The sequence below is a fragment of the Salminus brasiliensis genome, chromosome 22, assembly GCF_030463535.1.
Source record: "Salminus brasiliensis chromosome 22, fSalBra1.hap2, whole genome shotgun sequence".
Classification (NCBI taxonomy): domain Eukaryota; kingdom Metazoa; phylum Chordata; class Actinopteri; order Characiformes; family Bryconidae; genus Salminus; species Salminus brasiliensis.
Genome location: NC_132899.1, coordinates 33,313,163 through 33,333,305, shown reverse-complemented (window position 1 = coordinate 33,333,305; position 20,143 = coordinate 33,313,163). Strand labels below are relative to the sequence as shown.

The 20,143-nt window shown below is 46.8% G+C and overlaps 1 protein-coding gene across 1 annotated transcript; it reads right to left on the bottom strand.

Moving 5' to 3' along the window:
• Nucleotides 1-4,244: 4,244 nt before the first annotated feature.
• On the bottom strand, nt 4,245-19,942 carry ubtd1b (ubiquitin domain containing 1b). The gene is made up of 3 exons (XM_072667638.1): nt 18,955-19,942; nt 8,220-8,447; nt 4,245-7,849 (listed from the first exon to the last, which is right to left on the bottom strand). The coding sequence occupies exons 1-3, from the start codon at nt 19,037-19,039 to the stop codon at nt 7,461-7,463; spliced, it is 702 nt and encodes a 233-aa protein (XP_072523739.1). The 5' UTR covers nt 19,040-19,942; the 3' UTR covers nt 4,245-7,460.
• Between the last annotated feature and the right edge of the window lie 201 nt (nt 19,943-20,143).

Genomic DNA, 20,143 nt, shown 5'->3' with positions numbered 1-20,143 from the left:
CCTCTGCAAGAGCGCGAACACTCGCCTCCTTGTGAGGCTGCATCAATGGCTGCTTTCTCCCCCTGGTTTCCAGCTCCTGGCCTGTTTGCTCAGAGCGTGGGTGCAGCGTGGATTCGGCCCAGAGGACAATGAATGTCTCATTCAGAGACCCGCAGCCCGGCCTTCCCTCGTCCACGTCTTCCCTCAGCCGGGACCTTTCCGCCCTCCTCTGGCTGGACTGCCTAGCAGGCAGTTTATCCCGACCTCAGGGCCTCCACCTCCTCCTCACCCTGACCTGAACCGCAGCACCCTGAACCACGGCTGGTTACGTAACGCTGAGTTTGGACTCGACCGCAACGTAGAGATCACGGCCTCACGATACCGAATCCCCACGATATTCGAGCTACAACAAGTTGCCATGACTACAACACGGATACATCCCATATTTTACATACACTTATACACTATATATATATATATATTTTGCCCTGCAGCATGTATCCCTCCACTATTTTAATGATACGCGATTATAAAAGCAGGTTCTAGAGCCGAACTCTTCTCAGACCTCTGGTAGAACCGTGTCTGTCACTAGAAGGGGTGTCCACAAACATTTGGACATATAGCAGTGTTATTTGCACCAGGGTCGAACCCCGGCCCTCAACCGAACACGCCCCAGTGGAGAGTCCCGGTCTGCTGACCGCTCCATTCTGGAGGACGGTTCCTCATTAGAGAACCTGACCTGGGTTCAGACGCTCCACACTTTCCCGCACTGGGCCTTTAAGACTGAGATATGTAAATGATCTGTCTTCTGATTGGCTGCCCCAGGCTGGAAACACCTCATAAACTCAGCATGAATGGGCGGAGCTAAACTACTGCAGTGTGTGTGTGTGTGTGTGTGTGTGTGTGTGACGGTTTTTTGTGATCTAACAAAAGCAATGAATTCCTATTCACTATTTAAGGTGGAATTGAGGAGGCTGTGGAATAAACAGCTGCACTATTTAAGGTGGAATTGAAGAAGTTGGAGAATAAACAGCTGCATCATTTAAGGTGGAATGGAAGAAGTTGGGGAATAAACAGCTGCATCATTTAAGGTGGAATGGAAGAAGTTGGGGAATAAACAGCTGCACCATTTAAGGTGGAATGGAAGAAGTTGGGGAATAAACAGCTGCACCATTTAAGGTGGAATGGAAGAAGTTGGAGAATAAACAGCTGGATTATTTAAGGTGGAATGGAGGAGGCTGTGGAATAAACAGCTGCACCATTTAAGGTGGAATGGAAGAAGTTGGAGAATAAACAGCTGCACCATTTAAGGTGGAATTGAGAAGTTGGAGAAAGAAAACACTGCACTATTTAAGGTGGAATTGAGAAGTTGGAGAATAAAACACTGCACTATTTAAGGTGGAATTGAGGAGGCTGTGGAACAAACAGCTGTAATATTTAAGGTGGAATGAAGGAAGTTGGGGAATAAACAGCTGCACCATTTAAGGTGGAATGAAGGAAGTTGGGGAATAAACAGCTGCACCATTTAAGGTGGAATGGAGGAAGTTGGAGAATAAACAGCTGCACCATTTAAGGTGGAATGGAGGAAGTTGGAGAATAAACAGCTGCACCATTTAAGGTGGAATGGAAGAAGGTGGAGAATAAACAGCTGCACCATTTAAGGTGGAATGAAGGAAGTTGGGGAATAAACAGCTGCACTATTTAAGGTGGAATGGAAGAAGGTGGAGAATAAACAGCTGCATCATTTAAGGTGGAATTGAGGAGGCTGTGGAATAAACAGCTGTACCATTTAAGGTGGAATTGAGGAGGCTGTGGAATAAACAGCTGCACCATTTAAGGTGGAATGGTAGAAGTTGGAGAATAAACAGCTGCACTATTTAAGGTGGAATGGAAGAAGGTGGAGAATAAACAGCTGCATCATTTAAGGTGGAATTGAGGAGGCTGTGGAATAAACAGCTGCACTATTTAAGGTGGAGTTGAGAAGTTGGAGAATAAACAGCTATACTGTTTAAGGTGGAACTGAGGAGGCTGTGGAATAAACAGCTGTACTATTTAAGGTGGAATAAAAGGAATATGGAGAATAAACAGCTGCACTATTTAAGGTGGAATGGAAAACTTACAGCTGAAGAATAAGAACAGCTGCATTATTTAAGGTGGAAAACACATTACAGATGAGAAGCTGGGGGAAAAGAACAGCTTCATCATTTAAGGTGGAATGGGAAAACTTAAATACGAAGCCAATTTAGCCTTGTGTACCCCGTGTTGATAGAGTTCCACTGCTGTTCTAGATATTATTTAGAACCTGAGCTTATAGAAACTGCTTTTAGGTCTTTTAGCTTTTCATTAAAGTAGTGATATTTTACTCAGATGTGGGTTTAGGACACCCTACACACCCGATACACACAATACGCCTCCAAGTCAAAAGGCTTTAGCTTCAGTGTTTACAGTTTTCAGCAACAGGAAATGAGACAAAGGCTTTAGGTACCCAGTGTGTTTTGTTGGAGCACGCTGCCACCTGGTGGTCATTTTCAGCTACCTGAATTGTGTGCATGGGAAGCCAGACATGCTACCAGGCCCAAGCGTGGACAGGGGTGTCAGGAGGGTCACCGCAGGTGATCGTTCCTGTGTGACCCAGCCAGCCTCGTCAGCCCAGCGAGAGCAGCCGTGAGAGCAGCACCCTGCTCGGTCCACCGTTCTCGGTTCTTAGGCCGGCATGACTTTAGAGAGCTCTTATTGTGGAAACTTTACAAAATAAGAGTCCGGTGTTGTGTGTTAGCATAGCATAGCTAATAGTTTTGAATTTACAAAAAATCCACATAGGCTACTTACAGACCTACATCTGCCTCATCCACTATATGAGGCAGTCTAGCCCCCGCCCACTCACACTGAAGCTATACAGACTCCTTTCAGAATGAGGTGCAATACAGCACAGCCAATCACAACAGAGATCGTTTACATATACGTCTTAATGAAGTCTTAAAGGGCTTTAAAAGATCACGCAATATTAATTTTATTTTATTTTTTTTTAACAAAAGAGCTGGATATAGACTGCACAGCCAATCAGAACAGAGCTCATTTGCATGGCTCAGTCTTAAAGGTACACTGTGTTTGATAATAAGGGATAAAGGGGGGGTGCAGAAATGAACCAGTGCCCTGACTCACAGGGGGGCGGTGGTTGCTCAGCGGTTACAGCGCCGGGCTGTTGAGGACAGTGTTGACTGTGCTGTATGTTTGTTAGGGTCCCGGTCAGTCCTAACCACAACCCCTGTACAGTACTAGAGCATTCACGCTCACTCACCACCTGCCTGCCTACCTACCTACCTACAGGTCACCTTATAAACACAGCACAGCTCATCAGACCCAGCTTCCCACCAGAGGGCTGCTGGTGTCCACATATTTTTGGCACGGGGCCTAGTCTCAGCTCTGTACTGATGCTGACGGTAGAGTGAGTTGCTGGTAAGGGTCACTGCTAGGTTAAGTAGGTCCACACGCAGAAATATCTGGACCAGCGTCCAGCTCTGAAGACCTCTGGTCTAGAGGAAGTCTTACTCTTTGGTGGTGTGCCCCTTCGTGGCTGTGCTCTCGGGCTGCTCAGACTCCACAGCTGTGTAAACAGCCTCTGATGAGCAGATCAGACCCACCTGAGGGCCGTTGAGTCGGATCTCTTTTTGGTTCCTAAACCAGTTCTAAAAGGTTTTGGATCTCCAGGCCTGGTTGCAGGTCTCCGTCAGCACCACTAGATGGCAGAATGACCAAGATGAGCTCAGGCGAGGCATGTCTGGTCATGACCCACTTCTCTCTCTCTGTGTGTGTGTGTGTGTGTGTGTGTGTGTGTCTTAGACGCTCAGCCAAATGTGAACACTCAGGTTCACCCATACACCAGGATCTCTACAATTAATTGACAAAAGTATTGGGACGCCTGCTCCTTCACTACTTCGCATCTTCTGAAATCAAGAGTGCTTTTGTTGGAGTGACTGTCTCTACTGTCCAGCTAGATTTTGCAGGAGGAGCATTGCTGTGAGGATTTGATTGCGTTCTGAGACAAGAGCAGCGTCAGGATGTTGGATGGATGATCGCCACCACAACTCATCCCAAAAGTATAGGCCGGAGAATCACCGCTTCGCTGCTCAACGCTGCTGGGGGGCTTTATACCCCTCTGTAGGCCAGGTCTGGCATTAGGCAGATTATTGATGGAAAGCATTTGTTAGAAGGGACGTCCACAGACATCTAGAAGAGCTGAGGGGTAGGAAGGACGAACTCGCTGGTTTTCCACTCAGTCCTTTTTAATCGACAAAAACAAAAAAAACAGCTTACAAATATTTCTCACATGAAGAAGAAAAATAATAAAAATCAGCTGAAATCTAAGAATATGAATTCTAAACCACTTACAGGTTTCCAAAATCTCAATATACACATATATATTCACCGGAGAGTCTCTCCAAGAATCTCTAAAGTCTGCTGATAGATTGCATGTTTCCCCCCTCGGACCGGCAGCAGGCCCGAGCGGAGCGATGGCTTAGGAGTAACTTCCACAAAAAAAAAGGTTTCCAAAGGACGAGACGCAGCCGAAATCATCTGGGACAGCATTCAGACTTCAACCAGCCGGAGACAGCAGGAGAACTACACTTCCCACAATGCAAGAGTCCACCACTCGTCCACAGCCTGGCCCCGGACAGGCTGAAAAACAAAGGTGCTACAAAGGGGATCTGAAAGGGATACAAGTCATAGAGCTGAGGTCTCCAGTCCTGGACTTTGGGTAACTTTTGTTGGTAGGCGGGACATTTCTCGGCCAATCAATCACCTTAACGTCCAGCGAGGACAAAAATCCAGGACTGGAAGCGAGGATTCGAGGTCCAGATGTGAAGACTGAAGAGATGCAGGTATGAAGAACCTTTTACAGGTTTCCAGAAGTGAGGGGATCCCTCACAGAACCCTTTGTGGACACAGACATCAGACAGTACTCCAGGGTTAACGAGAAAATCAGCCTTTCGCTATAAAACAGATGTAGGAAATGAGGAGGAGGCGGAGCCAGACGGATCGCCATTAGCAAGCGCTAGATGTTCACACAGCTCATTTCCACCCATCTTCACTGAAGCTACTGAGCTGGTGTGCTAGACTGACTGCATGCTAGCCATCATACACACACACATACGAGGCTAGGCTAGCCCTCCCGATTCCACGGAGGCGTTCAGCAGAGGCTGCTAAAAATAAAAAAGCCGTGTTGCCAAAACAGAAGGGTTACGGGTTCTGCTGAAGGGAAGGAAGGCGTCGGACAGGTTGGGCGGCTAGCCGGCTAGCCGGAGGTCACAGCCGAGCAGCTGTGGAGGCAGCTGGCTGCTCCCGCCTGTTGGAGCCTGGGCTGAAGGCGGTCTGGGCCGTGATGACGAGTCTACGCCGGTCGTTTCACCCTCCTGTTGTGGGGTGGGCTGCTTTAAATCACACTTGTGGACTAATTTATGCGTTATGTTAATATATGGTAATACACGAATCAAAAACAGACATTCAGACCCTCTAAATCGACAACTCGAGCAGCTTAAATAATCAATCATCGATGATCATCGCTGTAAAACGGTCAATGAATCGCGATGCTGATTCGAGGACGCATCACCCAGCAAGTAAACTAAAAAAACAAAACAAATGAAGCCAAATATGTTTATTTATTATGATCTTTTGCTTTTATTTTATAACTAAATATTGATCATATTCGTATTAACTGAGAAAGAAATGCCACTTCTAGATTACTAAACCTGGTCAAACAGCGGTCAATCTGACCTGGGAACGTCACAGCAGGAGGGTCAACGACGTGTGACCCACAGGACGGAGTCAAGTCCATACAGGGAGCTTCTCATCTGGACGACGGGTCCGATTTAGGCTCTGTATAATATACCAGTATACGATTAGAGAGCCACTCCATCTAGCCTCAGAATCCCTGAACCGTTGCCTCCCCTTCTGGGGATGTCTGACGAAAGTGGGAGGAGCTATAATTGCTTAGGGGCGGGCTCCGTTACTGCTAAGGCGCCAACTATCAGGTTTGTACAGGCAGGGATTAGGCCTAGTCCTGGACTAGGCAGCATTTCCAATGGAGATTTGCCACTGAAAGCAAAAATACAGGGCAGAGTTTTAGGATTAGGCTTAATCCCTGCTGGGGTAACTGGCCCCAAGCGCTGGTTTTAGCCCAGAACGACCCTTTAGGCGGTGCCAGCGTGTCTGGAAATGAGGCCCTAAGTAAGTCACGAAATTTGATTGTCTGCTGCGCTGAGCGCTCTGACCCTCAGGAGCTCCTCATGGGGGTCTGGGGGCGGATGTCATTTTCGGGCAGGTCGCAGCCAAGTACATCGTGGAGGATGTTTAGATGTAGAGTCTGATGAATAATGGACCAATAGAAACGCTCTAAAAGCTTCCACTGAGAGTCCAGAAGGTTTTTCCTGTAAAGCTGCAGGTTTGGAGATACAAGTATTTTGTGTGACCGCAACGATAAATTTAAGGCATACTGCGATCACACACTGTAGCTATTTGATCAGCGCTGGGGCACACACTGCCATCCCAGGTGAGCCAAGCGACACCTGTGGAGGAGGAGGAGGAGGGGGGGGGTGTGTTTGGGGGTCTAGCTCTAATGCTTCGGTCTTCGGGTCGCTACATTATTTGAATCCTCTTGGGGGGGGGGTGCATTTTCACCAAACGTAAATTGCATAGTCAAATTGTGCAGTTACACAGAGATCCACTGGGAAAGCAGTTGACCGAGACAAAGACAAAGGACATCTCTGTGGGTCCAGCCACGACAAAGAAAAATAGATTATGTTGAAATCGGCCGTCCGCCGGACACACTGACAGACAGACAGACAGACAGACAGACAGCATATAAGAAATCTGGTTTTTCCTTTCGAGGCGCTGAGCGCGTATAGATGCTTGTATATACAGTCAAGTGTGCAAATGAAGCTCGAGTGAAATTATTATTGTTTTAAAAATCTGAAAATAAAAGCATTCCAAGGAAAACGAAACCCCTTGAGATCTCTTCGGGAGCAGGACCGCTGAGGTACGGGTGTGACCTGATCCTCCAAACATTAGGCATCTGCAGATAATGCATAGTCCAGAGATGATGTGCTTTTTCTACCAGGTGTTCCGTCATTGGCACTTAGCTTGAAGAAGCAGGAAAAGCTACAGCTTCAGGTTGGTTTTCTTGTTTTTTTGTTTTTTATTTTTCTTTCCAGGCTGATTGACTTTGAAGGGGCTCACAGGTGGAGGTTAGCCTAAAGCAAAAATCAGCAGAGTCTAGCAACAGCAACGTCTGATAGGTCATACCGCTACTTGATGGCCATCTAGGGGTCTGTTGCTTTCATATCCATGTTTTTTCCCCCAATTTTAATAAAGAAAAGCCCAAAAATGTGGGAAAAAAAAAGAAGTCACACTTCCTGTGCGGGAGGAGAAGCGTCCTCCACAGCTACGCTGATTTGGTCCATGCCGAAGCGCCGAGCCTGGCTGGTTTAGTGGTTGGGCGGTGGTGCAGGCTGGTTCACGATGACCTGGATGACGAAGTCCTTCTGGATCTTGGTGTCCTGCAGGCGCGTCTTGTCCGTGAGCAGCTTGCCTGAGAAGAACCAGCGCTGGTGGACCACGTCGATGCTCTCCTGGGCCTGGAGCTGCTTCTTCAGCAGGCCGATGGAGTCGGCCATGCTGGCGTTCAGGCGCAGGTCTTTGCCCGTGGAGAGACGGACCTTCAGCTGGAACTCCTTTTTGGAGGTAGTCTGGGGTTCGGCGCTCTCCGCCGGGTCCTCCTCGCTCCGTTCTGTGATCAGGTTGACGGGCGGTGCCAGGCAGTAGACGGGCAGCTGGTAGCGGGTGCCGAGCTCATCGTAGCACTCCGTCAGGGATCCTGTGGAGGAACATGAGAAGATCTGATCACACCACACACACTATTCAAATTGGATTACATAATAACCCATAAAGTAATGGATTATGGTTATATTTGCATTCCGCATCAACAGGTTCAGGTCTGCACGTCTCGTTCCTTCTCCTGACCAAACAAAACGTTTGAAAAATGGCACGGGACGTCGGTACTGTTCCGTAAACAAGCCTCTATTCAAATCCTAATGCAATATCTCCTCTCCCAGTGTAATGCAGTTCACTCATAGGTTTCCTAGACCCAGATTAAGCCTAAACCTTATTCTTTTTAACAGTGAAACACTGCACTGCACTACAAGGTCCCCGAAACAGAAAGGTGTTAGGCCAGACCAGCAGCTCACCATGTGGCAGTGTGATACTGGCTCCATCCACTATAGCCTGAGCCAGCTCGTGGTCGTTGCACTCCAGCGCCACGGCGGCGGCTTTCAGGGCGTCCCAGATCTCCTTCCGGCCCTCGAACGCTGGAGCGGTGTCCCAGAACTCGTCCCTCTTACTGCGGAGCTGACCCTCAGTCATGGGGTAGTCGCTCTTCCACCTGGGTCGGTCCTTCTTCAGGGGCTCGTTACGGGCTAGAGGGAACAGAACAGAACATCTCTCAGTTTCATGAGTGTAAACTGCTGAACCCTAGGTTCATTAGCCTATAATCAACCATAATGCAGAAACTATGAGTCCCTCAGGGCTCAATTATAGGATCTGCAAACGTTTACATTATGAGGGTGAAAAACTCAAGTGTGGGCACCGGCACAGGGTTTAAGGGGTTAAATTTCAGTCATACCGTCCGAGCTCTCCTCCTGGATTCCCTTCCTCACTGATGACGACCATTTAACACGAAACCCATCAATATTGACTAAAGCTAATAAAGGAGGGGCCATGTTTAATTTGGGCTCATCGTTTTTAAATCCCAAGGCAAACACAGGTGAGCTCAGTTTACTGACAGGACAGGGCTGGGATGCCCGTCCCTGCAGGTCTCTTTTCAACACAGCTCGAGTGAACAGCTGGGCAGCCCTTCAGGAAATAAAGTGCACAGTATAGCAAATAACACTTAATAGAACTACATCATCTTCAGCTCAACAGTCGGCCTAATCTCCTAGAAGGCGAGATGAAGGCCTCAGAGAGCTCTTTGGATCTGGCCATGGTGGTGATCTTCACCACTCACTTCCACCATCCAGAGCAGAGCAGACTAAACATCTGAGGTTTAAAATCAGACGGACTCCTCCAGAATAATCCTCTCCAAATGTTCTGATCATCTGCAGCTGATCCAATTCTACACATTTGAAGGAATAATAATAAACGTGGGGGTTGGAACTTTTTCCATCACAGGAAAATGACATTGCCATGTTGCAGTGTGCACCAGCTGCTGAACAGAACTCCGTATGGCTGCCTTCGACTGTGATTGGTCATTACCTCTCTACATATCGCTCACACTGATCACAGGAAGTGTCCAGATGTTTAAATGCAATGTGAACATGCAGATTCATCCAAACAAACAGGAAAAGAATCGGACTCTGTGATTGGTTAGAGGTGTGTTTGCAGATTAGACGCTTTGTTGGTGCATTAACGCCATTCTTCAATCTAGAGCTGGGCACTGTGACGATGTTTTGACTGTTGGTGCTTAATAAACACTGATCAGCTGCAGGCTTCATTACTAACAGCGTAATTAGACTGGGTTGATTAGATGAAGAGCAGCAGATATTGAGTATAAATCACTGTATTCAGTACAGGAGAGGATCTGAATAGCAGTTTCCTGCTTGTCTCGTGATAAATATCGTCTTTAAATATCGTGATCTAGTATTTTCACCGTATCGCCCAGCCCTACTTCAACCCCAATCTTCATCTCCAGCACTTTGCTGAAGACGGCGTAAAACCGGCCGTAAGGAGAACTGCACCTTACGCAACACGGGATGAGAACAATTTAAATTCCAGACCCATGCGGTCATCCCGGCCCTGCATCAGGAGTCTCAGGGGTTTGCTGTTTATTTGAACACGTTACAACGCTCCCATTTAACAGCACATGCAGGATAAACAATATCTCAGCAAGCAGCGTTACATAAACAACAGGGCTTCCAAGCAACAGGCCTGACAGCACTGCTGCGGTGGAGACGAGACGGCCCCTGTTTGGAGTCAACAAAGTATGTAAAGCCCACCGCAACGGGGAGGAAGACTGAGCGTCGTCACTGAGTATCTGTGGTATTCTTCAGTATGTCTGTTCAGCACAAATGCAGCCCTCGGGACGAAAACAGTCTCGTGGACGTCTGAGAACGCCGGGCACGGGATTCCGGTCTGGGAGAGGGTGGATGAATATGGCTGCATATGGCTGCATATTTCTACACAGCAGACATGGATGGGCTGAGGCATGTTTGGAGTTTTCCCTGCGCTGAGGAGGCGAACAGGTAGTGGAAGTTCACCCCACCAATCATATTCATGCAAGCTGCACTGGATGGTGCAGTGTGCACCAGCTGCTAAACAGAACTCCCTCCAGCTGCCCTGCATTCTGAGACTTGGTGAGCTCATGCAGACAGCGGACGGTGGGATATCACGAGGACCTTGTGCAGCGGACGGTGGGGTATCGCGGGGACCTCGTGCAGACTGCAGACTCATCGTGCTCCATTAGGTTTCTGGATTATTAAATATTTAATAACGACTGACCTGTATTTCGTAAATCCAACCATTACAGCTAGCCTACACTTGAACTTGCGTGAAGTAACACCACACTTTTCTCCAATCTGCTGGGTTCTGAACAGCAGACGCCGCCAGCCGGCTACTTCCGCTCAATTTTATGGTCCTAATTTGTGGTTATATGGGGGAACCTTGAACAACACCACACTGATCTGCTTAAGCAACTGTCCTGTTCTACAAGCTGTTCTTCAAGTAGCACGTGGCTTCCAAAGAGCACGGCGCCCAAGCGTTCTCAGAATAAGAACTGGCGAACCGAGCGAACCAGACCTGGACCTTGTACTTTTAAGAATTACTCCAGGAATATCGAGCATTATTTTGCGCAACGAGACGAGCAGCACCTAGCGAGGACTTCACCCGCCCTCATCTTCACCCTGTAGTTAAAGAACAACCAGGATTCCCACCCATTTGCATGTGAACTGATAAGCTCCAGCTCCTGATCAAATTGCAAAGCTCAGTTGGGTAAACAGGAGGGGAGGGGGCAACCAAGCAACATAGCTTTACCAGGCCAACAGGAAGAAGGGCTTTCTGGAGAGATGCCGCCCGACTCGGTGGCTTTCCCAACTCAGAGGGATGACAGGCTGTTTAAAGCTAGGGTTTAAAAAGGTCACCTTTCATCCAAACAAATTATTTATAGTGTGGGCGGCTTAGATGCAGCGCGTAATCAGGACACGGTGGAGGATTTGCCGGGCTGTCTCGTTTGGCTGCGTGTGCTGCTGTGTTGTGGCAGGTGAAAGGTGGTGGTGTGGTGCCAAAACCACCAAGGCGTCCAAACAAAAGCGAGGCCTCGTTTGACGTTAAACAGAGAAAGCGAGCATGTTTACATGCAGGAGTGTAAACGGAACGGACCAGTAGAGCGGTCAGACTAGGCTATGGTCTAGAACTGGTCTACAGCTATTACTGACAGTGTTCTGCCGGTGTGGTCACGTGGCCTAACATGGTCATGTGGTCCATCTCAAGCGAGGTGAGAGCACTTCCGGTCGGGTGGGGTCTTCAACAGCTCGGGAACGTCACAGGCAGCGAGGCTACAATGACGAGCGTGGTCAGATCACAGGGGACTGTCTTGCGAGGCCTCTCTAAAGGCACAACGAGGGAGGTACATGTCTGTGGTTACCCATAAGTCTCATCTCGGGGGCCGAACAACTGAGCTCAATTTGCGTAACTGCTCGGGGACACCCTCTCGTCGCTCACTACACCGCCTCCGCCATCCACCACCGTGGGGTTCCGTAGATCGGTCGGCATTCCTCCAGGTTTTACCACTGTGCAAAAATGTGCTCAGAATATTTACGTTTTAAAACTTTTGCACAGTAAATGTATCTATTTACACGATTTGGACAAAAGTATTGGGACACCTGCTCATTCAGGGGCAAATCAAGGGCAGAAAACAACGTCAGAACCACCTCGTCATCCCCAATTCCTCAGCTCATCCCATTCCAGAGAACACAGCTCTTCCACTGCTCCACAGCTCAATGCTGGGGGGCCTTACACCCCTCTAGCCCACGCCTGGCGCTACACTGTTTTCCTTCTGTAAGACTGTTTACCATTTACAGTACTGTCTAAGATTCTCCAGTTTAGGAGGTCACCGATCTGATGCCACGTATCCGTGTCCACTAAACCCGACCCGGTTTCTGTAACAAATCTGTCCTGAAACAGCGCACACACTCGCCTGTGCTTCGTCCTGTGGGGTTGGTGTAGATACTTAGTTTACGTGAAGAGCTTTAACTATAAACAGCTCATTTTTACAGGATACTTCTGGTCGAAAATCCAATTCTGATACCTGACCGATGTCTAAGCCCAGATTCAGCCGATCAGCGTCTCACACGTCAGATACCAGACATGTCTCGTCCGATTAAAATCTGAGGGTTGGATGGCGATGGTCAAAAGCCGATCTGCACCGAGAGCCCTTCCAGCTTCAAGTCCGGCTCGGCTCGACCCGCCATCCTTTAAGATCCACGGAAGACGAGCGTCCAGACTTTTCTCTGTCCTGCACCAAAGTGGTGGAACGAACTTCCCCTGGCTGTCCGAACAGCAGAGTCCAACGCTCACTGTCCTCAAACCCAGACTGAAGACCCTCCTCTTCTGAGAGTACTCAGGCGAAGAGAAGAGTACTATGGTCTCCATACTGACTTGTGTTTAGTAGAGTCTAGCAGAGTCTGATTAGAGGATCTTCTGGATTCTGGTCTTTTATGAACAAGCTAGGGATCATTTGACCCGGAGTGACCGTGAAGCTCTTCTGCGAGAGCGTCTGCTAAACACCTGCGATGGAAATGTGCACGCCGTTCTTTTAGCTTCAAATAGCAGCACTCAGGAAGCTCGCCAACTCCATTAATGCTAACTTAAATGGAATCTGGAAAACACAGCGATATTGATTATCCCAGCACAGCCCTCCTCAGCTTCCTCTCGAACTTCGGCCTCGAATAAGCCACAAACACCACAGCTCCTTCAGAGCTCACAGGAAGTGAGCATGGCAAAACAGACCTACCGTCAGCACAATTGACGGCCTTATCTTCAGTGCAACACACTACACACACTGCACACACACCATGTTGTGCCTAAAGATAACCCGTGAGTGGTGTCGCACGGCCCTCAGTGTCCCGGGGCGTTGGCTGCCAGCAGCTCTGGTATCACAACGTCCATTAGCACGGTCAGGCATGCCTGAGGGCCTGACATTCCTTAAGGGCAACACTAGCACTGCTAAGTTACGGGTGACGTATCGGGTGTGCGCTGCTAATCTGGGACGCTGTTTTGAGGGTTTAGCACCATTTTCAGCAAAACGCCTGATAAAGGATAAAGAGGAGGGAAACTGATGAAGATGCACGTCATCGTAGATCACAACCAAAGCAGCCTATAAACTGTGGTTTCTTTTTTAAGACGTATACGACTGTACGGTCGCTAACGCAGCCGGCGCTCACATTTCAGAACACACTGAAGCGACTCCTCGTTCTGAATCCTGAACCTTTGCTGTATGCAAATAAAGAGAGGCATGCAAATAGCCCAAGTATTACCCGACTGAGAGACACATGACTGAACACGTCTGAGAACACTGATCTAGGCACAGTCACACAGTATCGGACTGTATGTTAGGGATGTCCCGAGTGATCCGAGCCGGGCATTTTTAATGCTTTTTAAGGTTCCAACCCAGTTCCGATTCACTTCCTTAATAGACATGATCCTTGGCATCCTTAAGAGTTCATCTGGGCCTTATTTCCTAAAACTAGACAGAGCTGTATTCGAGCTGATAAGTGCAGTCAAAGCAAAAGCTGGAGTTAGCTTCTTAGGCTAACTCCGCATTCCACCTTAAATAGCGCCGCAGTTCCATCGAGGCTGTTTCAACAGCAGAGCGTGAGAGCTGCGTTATTTAAGGTGGAGCGGAGAGTCTCAGATCAGATCTAACGCTCCTAACGATCCCGTCTTCACTCCGACTCTAATTACACCTGGTTAGAAACCAGACTATGGAGGAAGATCTCTAAAGTTCTACCAGGCTCCTTTTTCCGGTTCTGAACCAGCTCTGACCAGCATTCAGAACCGAGGAGGAGGCTAATGCTTGTAGAAGAGCTGGACGGTCAGGTGGGTCAGTCAGACTGGACTGTAAGATATTAAACACTAGAACACTCGATTAAAAAGTTGCTCCAAACAAAGGAAATCATTAGAATTTAGTCTAAAATAGTTGATAATTTTACTGATGTTTACTAGCGTGGATTAGCACAGTTTCCCTGAATTGTGGGGCTGCATTACTGACAAACACAAAGATCGGATCGGAATCGGACGGCAGTCGGCATTAAAAAGGCTCGGATCAGTTTGTGGGGTAAAAAACCTTGATATATATATATAGTTGTTGTCCAATGAGAAGCCAAAATGATCTCCAAAATAATAACTTTCCAGGAGAAGGCAAACAGGCTCTTAACTCTGAATGGATCAACGTAAAATAAGAGTTCATACCAAGTAATTTAGAGCATTTCTATTGGTTCATTCACCATGAAATTCTGATACAATATTTCGAACAACTGGCAGATTCCCATTATGGAGAAAAGTGGAGAGCAGCATTGCTAGTGTCTCCCAAACGTTCATCAGAAGCCAGAGTGTGTAAGTGTTTCATTTACAGTCATTTTGGAGCATTTCTATTGGTCCAGCTGTCAGGAAGACCGCACACTACCTAGTTTCAGTGAAACAGGAAACCAGGTCAGACAATGAAGACCTTCATAATAAAACAGAGCTAGAAGCTCCTCAGTGTATATCACAATACCTACATTTAGAGCTTTATTAATATTCACCCTAATGAGAGACTGTAGCTCCGCCTCCTCAGTGTATATCACAATACCTACATTTAGAGCTTTATTAATATATAGTCACCCTAATAAGAGACTGTAGATCCTCCTCCTCAGTGTATATCACAATACCTACAGTTAGAGCGTTATTAATATATATTCACCCTAATGAGAGACTGTAGCTCCTCCTCCTCAGTGTATATCACAATACCTACAGTTAGAGCTTTATTAATATATATTCACCCTAATGAGAGACTGTAGCTCCTCCTCCTCAGTGTATATCACAATACCTACAGTTAGAGCTTTATTAATATTCACCCTAATGAGAGACTGTAGCTCCTCCTCCTCAGTGTATATCACAATACCTACAGTTAGAGCTTTATTAATATTCACCCTAATGAGAGACTGTAGCTCCTCTTCCTCAGTGTATATCACAATACCTACATTTAGAGCTTTACTAATATATATTCACTCTAATGAGACTGTAGCTCCGCCTCCTCAGTGTATATCACAATACCTACATTTAGAGCGTTATTAATATATATTCACCCTACTGAGAGACTGTAGCTCCTCCTCCTCAGTGTATATCACAATACCTACAGTTAGAGCTTTATTAATATTCACCCTAATGAGAGACTGTAGCTCCTCCTCCTCAGTGTATATCACAATACCTACAGTTAGAGCTTTATTAATATTCACCCTAATGAGAGACTGTAGCTCCTCCTCCTCAGTGTATATCACAATACCTACAGTTAGAGCTTTATTAATATTCACCCTAATGAGAGACTGTAGCTCCTCCTCCTCAGTGTATATCACAATACCTACATTTAGAGCGTTATTAATATATATTCACCCTAATGAGAGACTGTAGCTCCTCCTCCTCAGTGTATATCACAATTCCTACATTTAGAGCTTTACTAATATATATTCACCCTAATGAGAGACTGTAGCTCCTCCTCCTCAGTGTATATCACAATACCTACATTTAGAGCTTTACTAATATATATTCACCCTAATGAGAGACTGTAGCTCCGCCTCCTCAGTGTATATCACAATACCTACAGTTAGAGCTTTATTAATATATATTCACTCTAATGAGACTGTAGCTCCGCCTCCTCAGTGTATATCACAATACCTACATTTAGAGCTTTATTAATATATATTCACTCTAATGAGAGACTGTAGCTCCTCCTCCTCAGTGTATATCACAATACCTACCGTTAGAGCTTTATTAATATATATTCACCCTAATGAGAGACTGTAGCTCCGCCTCCTCCTCAGTGTATATCACAATACCTACAGTTAGAGCTTTACTAATATATATTCACCCTAATGAGAGACTGTAGCTCCTCCTCCTCAGTGTATATCACAATACCTACAGTTAGAGCGTTATTAATATATATTCACTCTAATGAGAGACTGTAGCTCCTCCTCCTCAGTGTATATCACAATACCTACATTTAGAGCGTTATTAATATTCACCCTAATGAGAGACTGTAGCTCCGCCTCCTCAGTGTATATCACAATACCTACATTTAGAGCGTTATTAATATTCACCCTAATGAGAGACTGTAGCTCCTCCTCCTCAGTGTATATCACAATACCTACATTTAGAGCTTTACTAATATATATTCACCCTAATGAGAGACTGTAGCTCCTCCTCCTCAGTGTATATCACAATACCTACATTTAGAGCTTTACTAACATATATTCACCCTAATGAGAGACTGTAGCTCCTCCTCCTCAGTGTATATCACAATACCTACATTTAGAGCTTTATTAATATTCACCCTAATGAGAGACTGTAGCTCCTCCTCCTCAGTGTATATCACAATACCTACAGTTAGAGCTTTATTAATATATATTCACCCTAATGAGAGACTGTAGCTCCGCCTCCTCAGTGTATATCACAATACCTACATTTAGAGCTTTATTAATATATATTCACTCTAATGAGAGACTGTAGCTCCGCCTCCTCAGTGTATATCACAATACCTACATTTAGAGCTTTATTAATATATATTCACCCTAATGAGAGACTGTAGCTCCTCCTCCTCAGTGTATATCACAATACCTACATTTAGAGCTTTACTAATATATATTCACCCTAATGAGAGACTGTAGCTCCTCCTCCTCAGTGTATATCACAATACCTACATTTAGAGCTTTACTAATATATATTCACCCTAATGAGAGACTGTAGCTCCTCCTCCTCAGTGTATATCACAATACCTACATTTAGAGCTTTATTAATATATATTCACTCTAATGAGAGACTGTAGCTCCTCCTCCTCAGTGTATATCACAATACCTACATTTAGAGCGTTATTAATATTCACCCTAATGAGAGACTGTAGCTCCTCCTCCTCAGTGTATATCACAATACCTACATTTAGAGCTTTACTAATATATATTCACCCTAATGAGAGACTGTAGCTCCTCCTCCTCAGTGTATATCACAATACCTACATTTAGAGCTTTATTAATATATATTCACTCTAATGAGAGACTGTAGCTCCTCCTCCTCAGTGTATATCACAATACCTACATTTAGAGCTTTACTAATATATATTCACCCTAATGAGAGACTGTAGCTCCTCCTCCTCAGTGTATATCACAATACCTACATTTAGAGCTTTACTAATATATATTCACCCCAATGAGAGACTGTTGCTCCTCCTCCTCAGTGTATATCACAATACCTACATTTAGAGCGTTATTAATATATATTCACCCTAATGAGAGACTGTAGCTCCGCCTCCTCAGTGTATATCACAATACCTACATTTAGAGCTTTACTAATATATATTCACCCTAATGAGAGACTGTAGCTCCTCCTCCTCAGTGTATATCACAATACCTACATTTAGAGCGTTATTAATATATATTCACCCTAATGAGAGACTGTTGCTCCTCCTCCTCAGTGTATATCACAATACCTACATTTAGAGCGTTATTAATATATATTCACCCTAATGAGAGACTGTAGCTCCGCCTCCTCAGTGTATATCACAATACCTACATTTAGAGCGTTATTAATATTCACCCTAATGAGAGACTGTAGCTCCTCCTCCTCAGTGTATATCACAATACCTACAGTTAGAGCTTTATTAATATTCACCCTAATGAGAGACTGTAGCTCCTCCTCCTCAGTGTATATCACAATACCTACAGTTAGAGCTTTATTAATATATATTCACCCTAATGAGAGACTGTAGCTCCGCCTCCTCAGTGTATATCACAATACCTACATTTAGAGCATTATTAATATATATTCACTCTAATGAGAGACTGTAGCTCCTCCTCCTCAGTGTATATCACAATACCTACAGTTAGAGCTTTATTAATATATATTCACTCTAATGAGACTGTAGCTCCGCCTCCTCAGTGTATATCACAGTACCTACATTTAGAGCTTTACTAATATATATTCACCCTAATGAGAGACTGTAGCTCCGCCTCCTCAGTGTATATCACAATACCTACATTTAGAGCGTTATTAATATTCACCCTAATGAGAGACTGTAGCTCCGCCTCCTCAGTGTATATCACAATACCTACATTTAGAGCGTTATTAATATTCACCCTAATGAGAGACTGTAGCTCCTCCTCCTCAGTGTATATCACAATACCTACAGTTAGAGCATTATTAATTATTATTCACCCTAATGAGAGACTGTAGCTCCGCCTCCTCAGTGTATATCACAATACCTACAGTTAGAGCATTATTAATTATTATTCACCCTAATGAGAGACTGTAGCTCCGCCTCCTCAGTGTATATCACAATACCTACAGTTAGAGCTTTATTAATATATATTCACTCTAATGAGACTGTAGCTCCGCCTCCTCAGTGTAATGAGAGACTGTAGCTCCGCCTCCTCAGTGTAATGAGAGACTGTAGCTCCGCCTCCTCAGTGTAATGAGAGACTGTAGCTCCGCCTCCTCAGTGTAATGAGAGACTGCCGTGGACTAAACACCAATCAGCCATAACATTAGGACCACTGTAAGCTGTGAGGTGGGTGGGTGGGTGAGATTCTTTTGCTTGTCCAACACCTCCACCACTAATATGTAGGGTGGAGGAGCCACTCAGGCGCCTGTCCAACCCAGCAACAGTTGCCAGGCCAACCTCTCACTCACCTCCACGCTTCCTTTGAGTCCGTCCACCTCGAGACGACCCCGGTCCGCGGGACTCCTGCCGCTCTCTGCCCACACATCCTCCCATGGCTTGTCAGACAAACACCAGCCACATTGTTCGCTGGCTGCTACTGATCACGACCTGAAAGCAGAAGGTGGAGGAGGAGGAGGAGGGTGGAGGGGGTGGAGAGAGCTGGAGGTCCGCACACAGCTGTGTTGTGGTCATCAAACAGGAAAGCCTTGTCTAAATACAGGTGGGCTGCTTCCACAGGGCTCCTCCTCCACCTACAGCTCAGCTGGAGCCCCGCCCCCGCCTCCACCCACCTCCACCTCCACCGCGTTAGCTAGCTGCTAGCAAGTCTGCAAGTGAGCAAGTGTGGACTCGTGAGCGCGCGGGGAGTCGAAAACAGCCCCCGTCCCAGAAGCCTCCGCTCCGGCTAACGGCTCCTCCGGGGCTCGCGGGGCCGGCGGCTCCCTGGACCGGTGTTAGTTAGTAAACCGGGCCGCCGCGGCTATTTTTACCCCTCTGGGTTTCAGTTCCTAAACTTGAGGCGGCCAGGATAGCTCACTCACCCCCCCCGCCACCGCCGCCGCCGCCGCCACCGCTGCTGCCACCGCCGCTGCCACCCTCAGCCTCAGCGGACCCGAGTAACGCAGCTAGCTACGCGGCTAGCCAGGCTCAGCGAACTCGGACCCGGCGCGTTTGGACGAACCCAGCCATGTTTAAAAGCACCCCCGCGGTCCAGAAACGAGCCCGAACTGTTCCGCCTCGCCGCCGGACCAACTTCTCCCTCTGTCCGCCTCGGAGGAGCTAAAGCTCGGCTAGCCCGTCCCGCTCCGCTCGGTCGGAGAGCCCGCACCGCAGCGGGGAGCTGAGAGTACCGTCAGCGCGGAGGAGGAAGCCTGTTTCCAGCAGCGCGGAGCTCCGTCCTCCCCGGGTCCGCTCTCGCCTCCGGAGCGTGAATCACACCAGCAGCCCGACTCGCTTCGGCTGGGGAGGTTCGCGCATGCGCGGGACGGGAGTCGCCTTCGTCACACGGAGACTCTTCAGCGATTGGACGAGACCCGCGTTTTAATTTAGATAAAATTCATAAATTATCCAGAAAATCTGCGTTTATTTATTACAGTGTGTATAAGCTGGACCATGGAGTAACTGCCCAGTGCCAATTCCTAAAATAAATAAAATAAAATA

Bases quoted from the DNA above. Each gene is read 5' to 3' on its own strand.
- ubtd1b (XM_072667638.1), bottom strand. From the start codon at position 19,039: ATGGGAGGATGTGTGGGCAGAGAGCGGCAGGAGTCCCGCGGACCGGGG. The intron at 8,448-18,954 runs GTGAGTGAGAGG...TGTTCCCTCTAG, and splicing joins GACTCAAAGGAAGCGTGGAG to CCCGTAACGAGCCCCTGAAG. The intron at 7,850-8,219 runs GTGAGCTGCTGG...GTTCCTCCACAG, and splicing joins CAGTATCACACTGCCACATG to GATCCCTGACGGAGTGCTAC.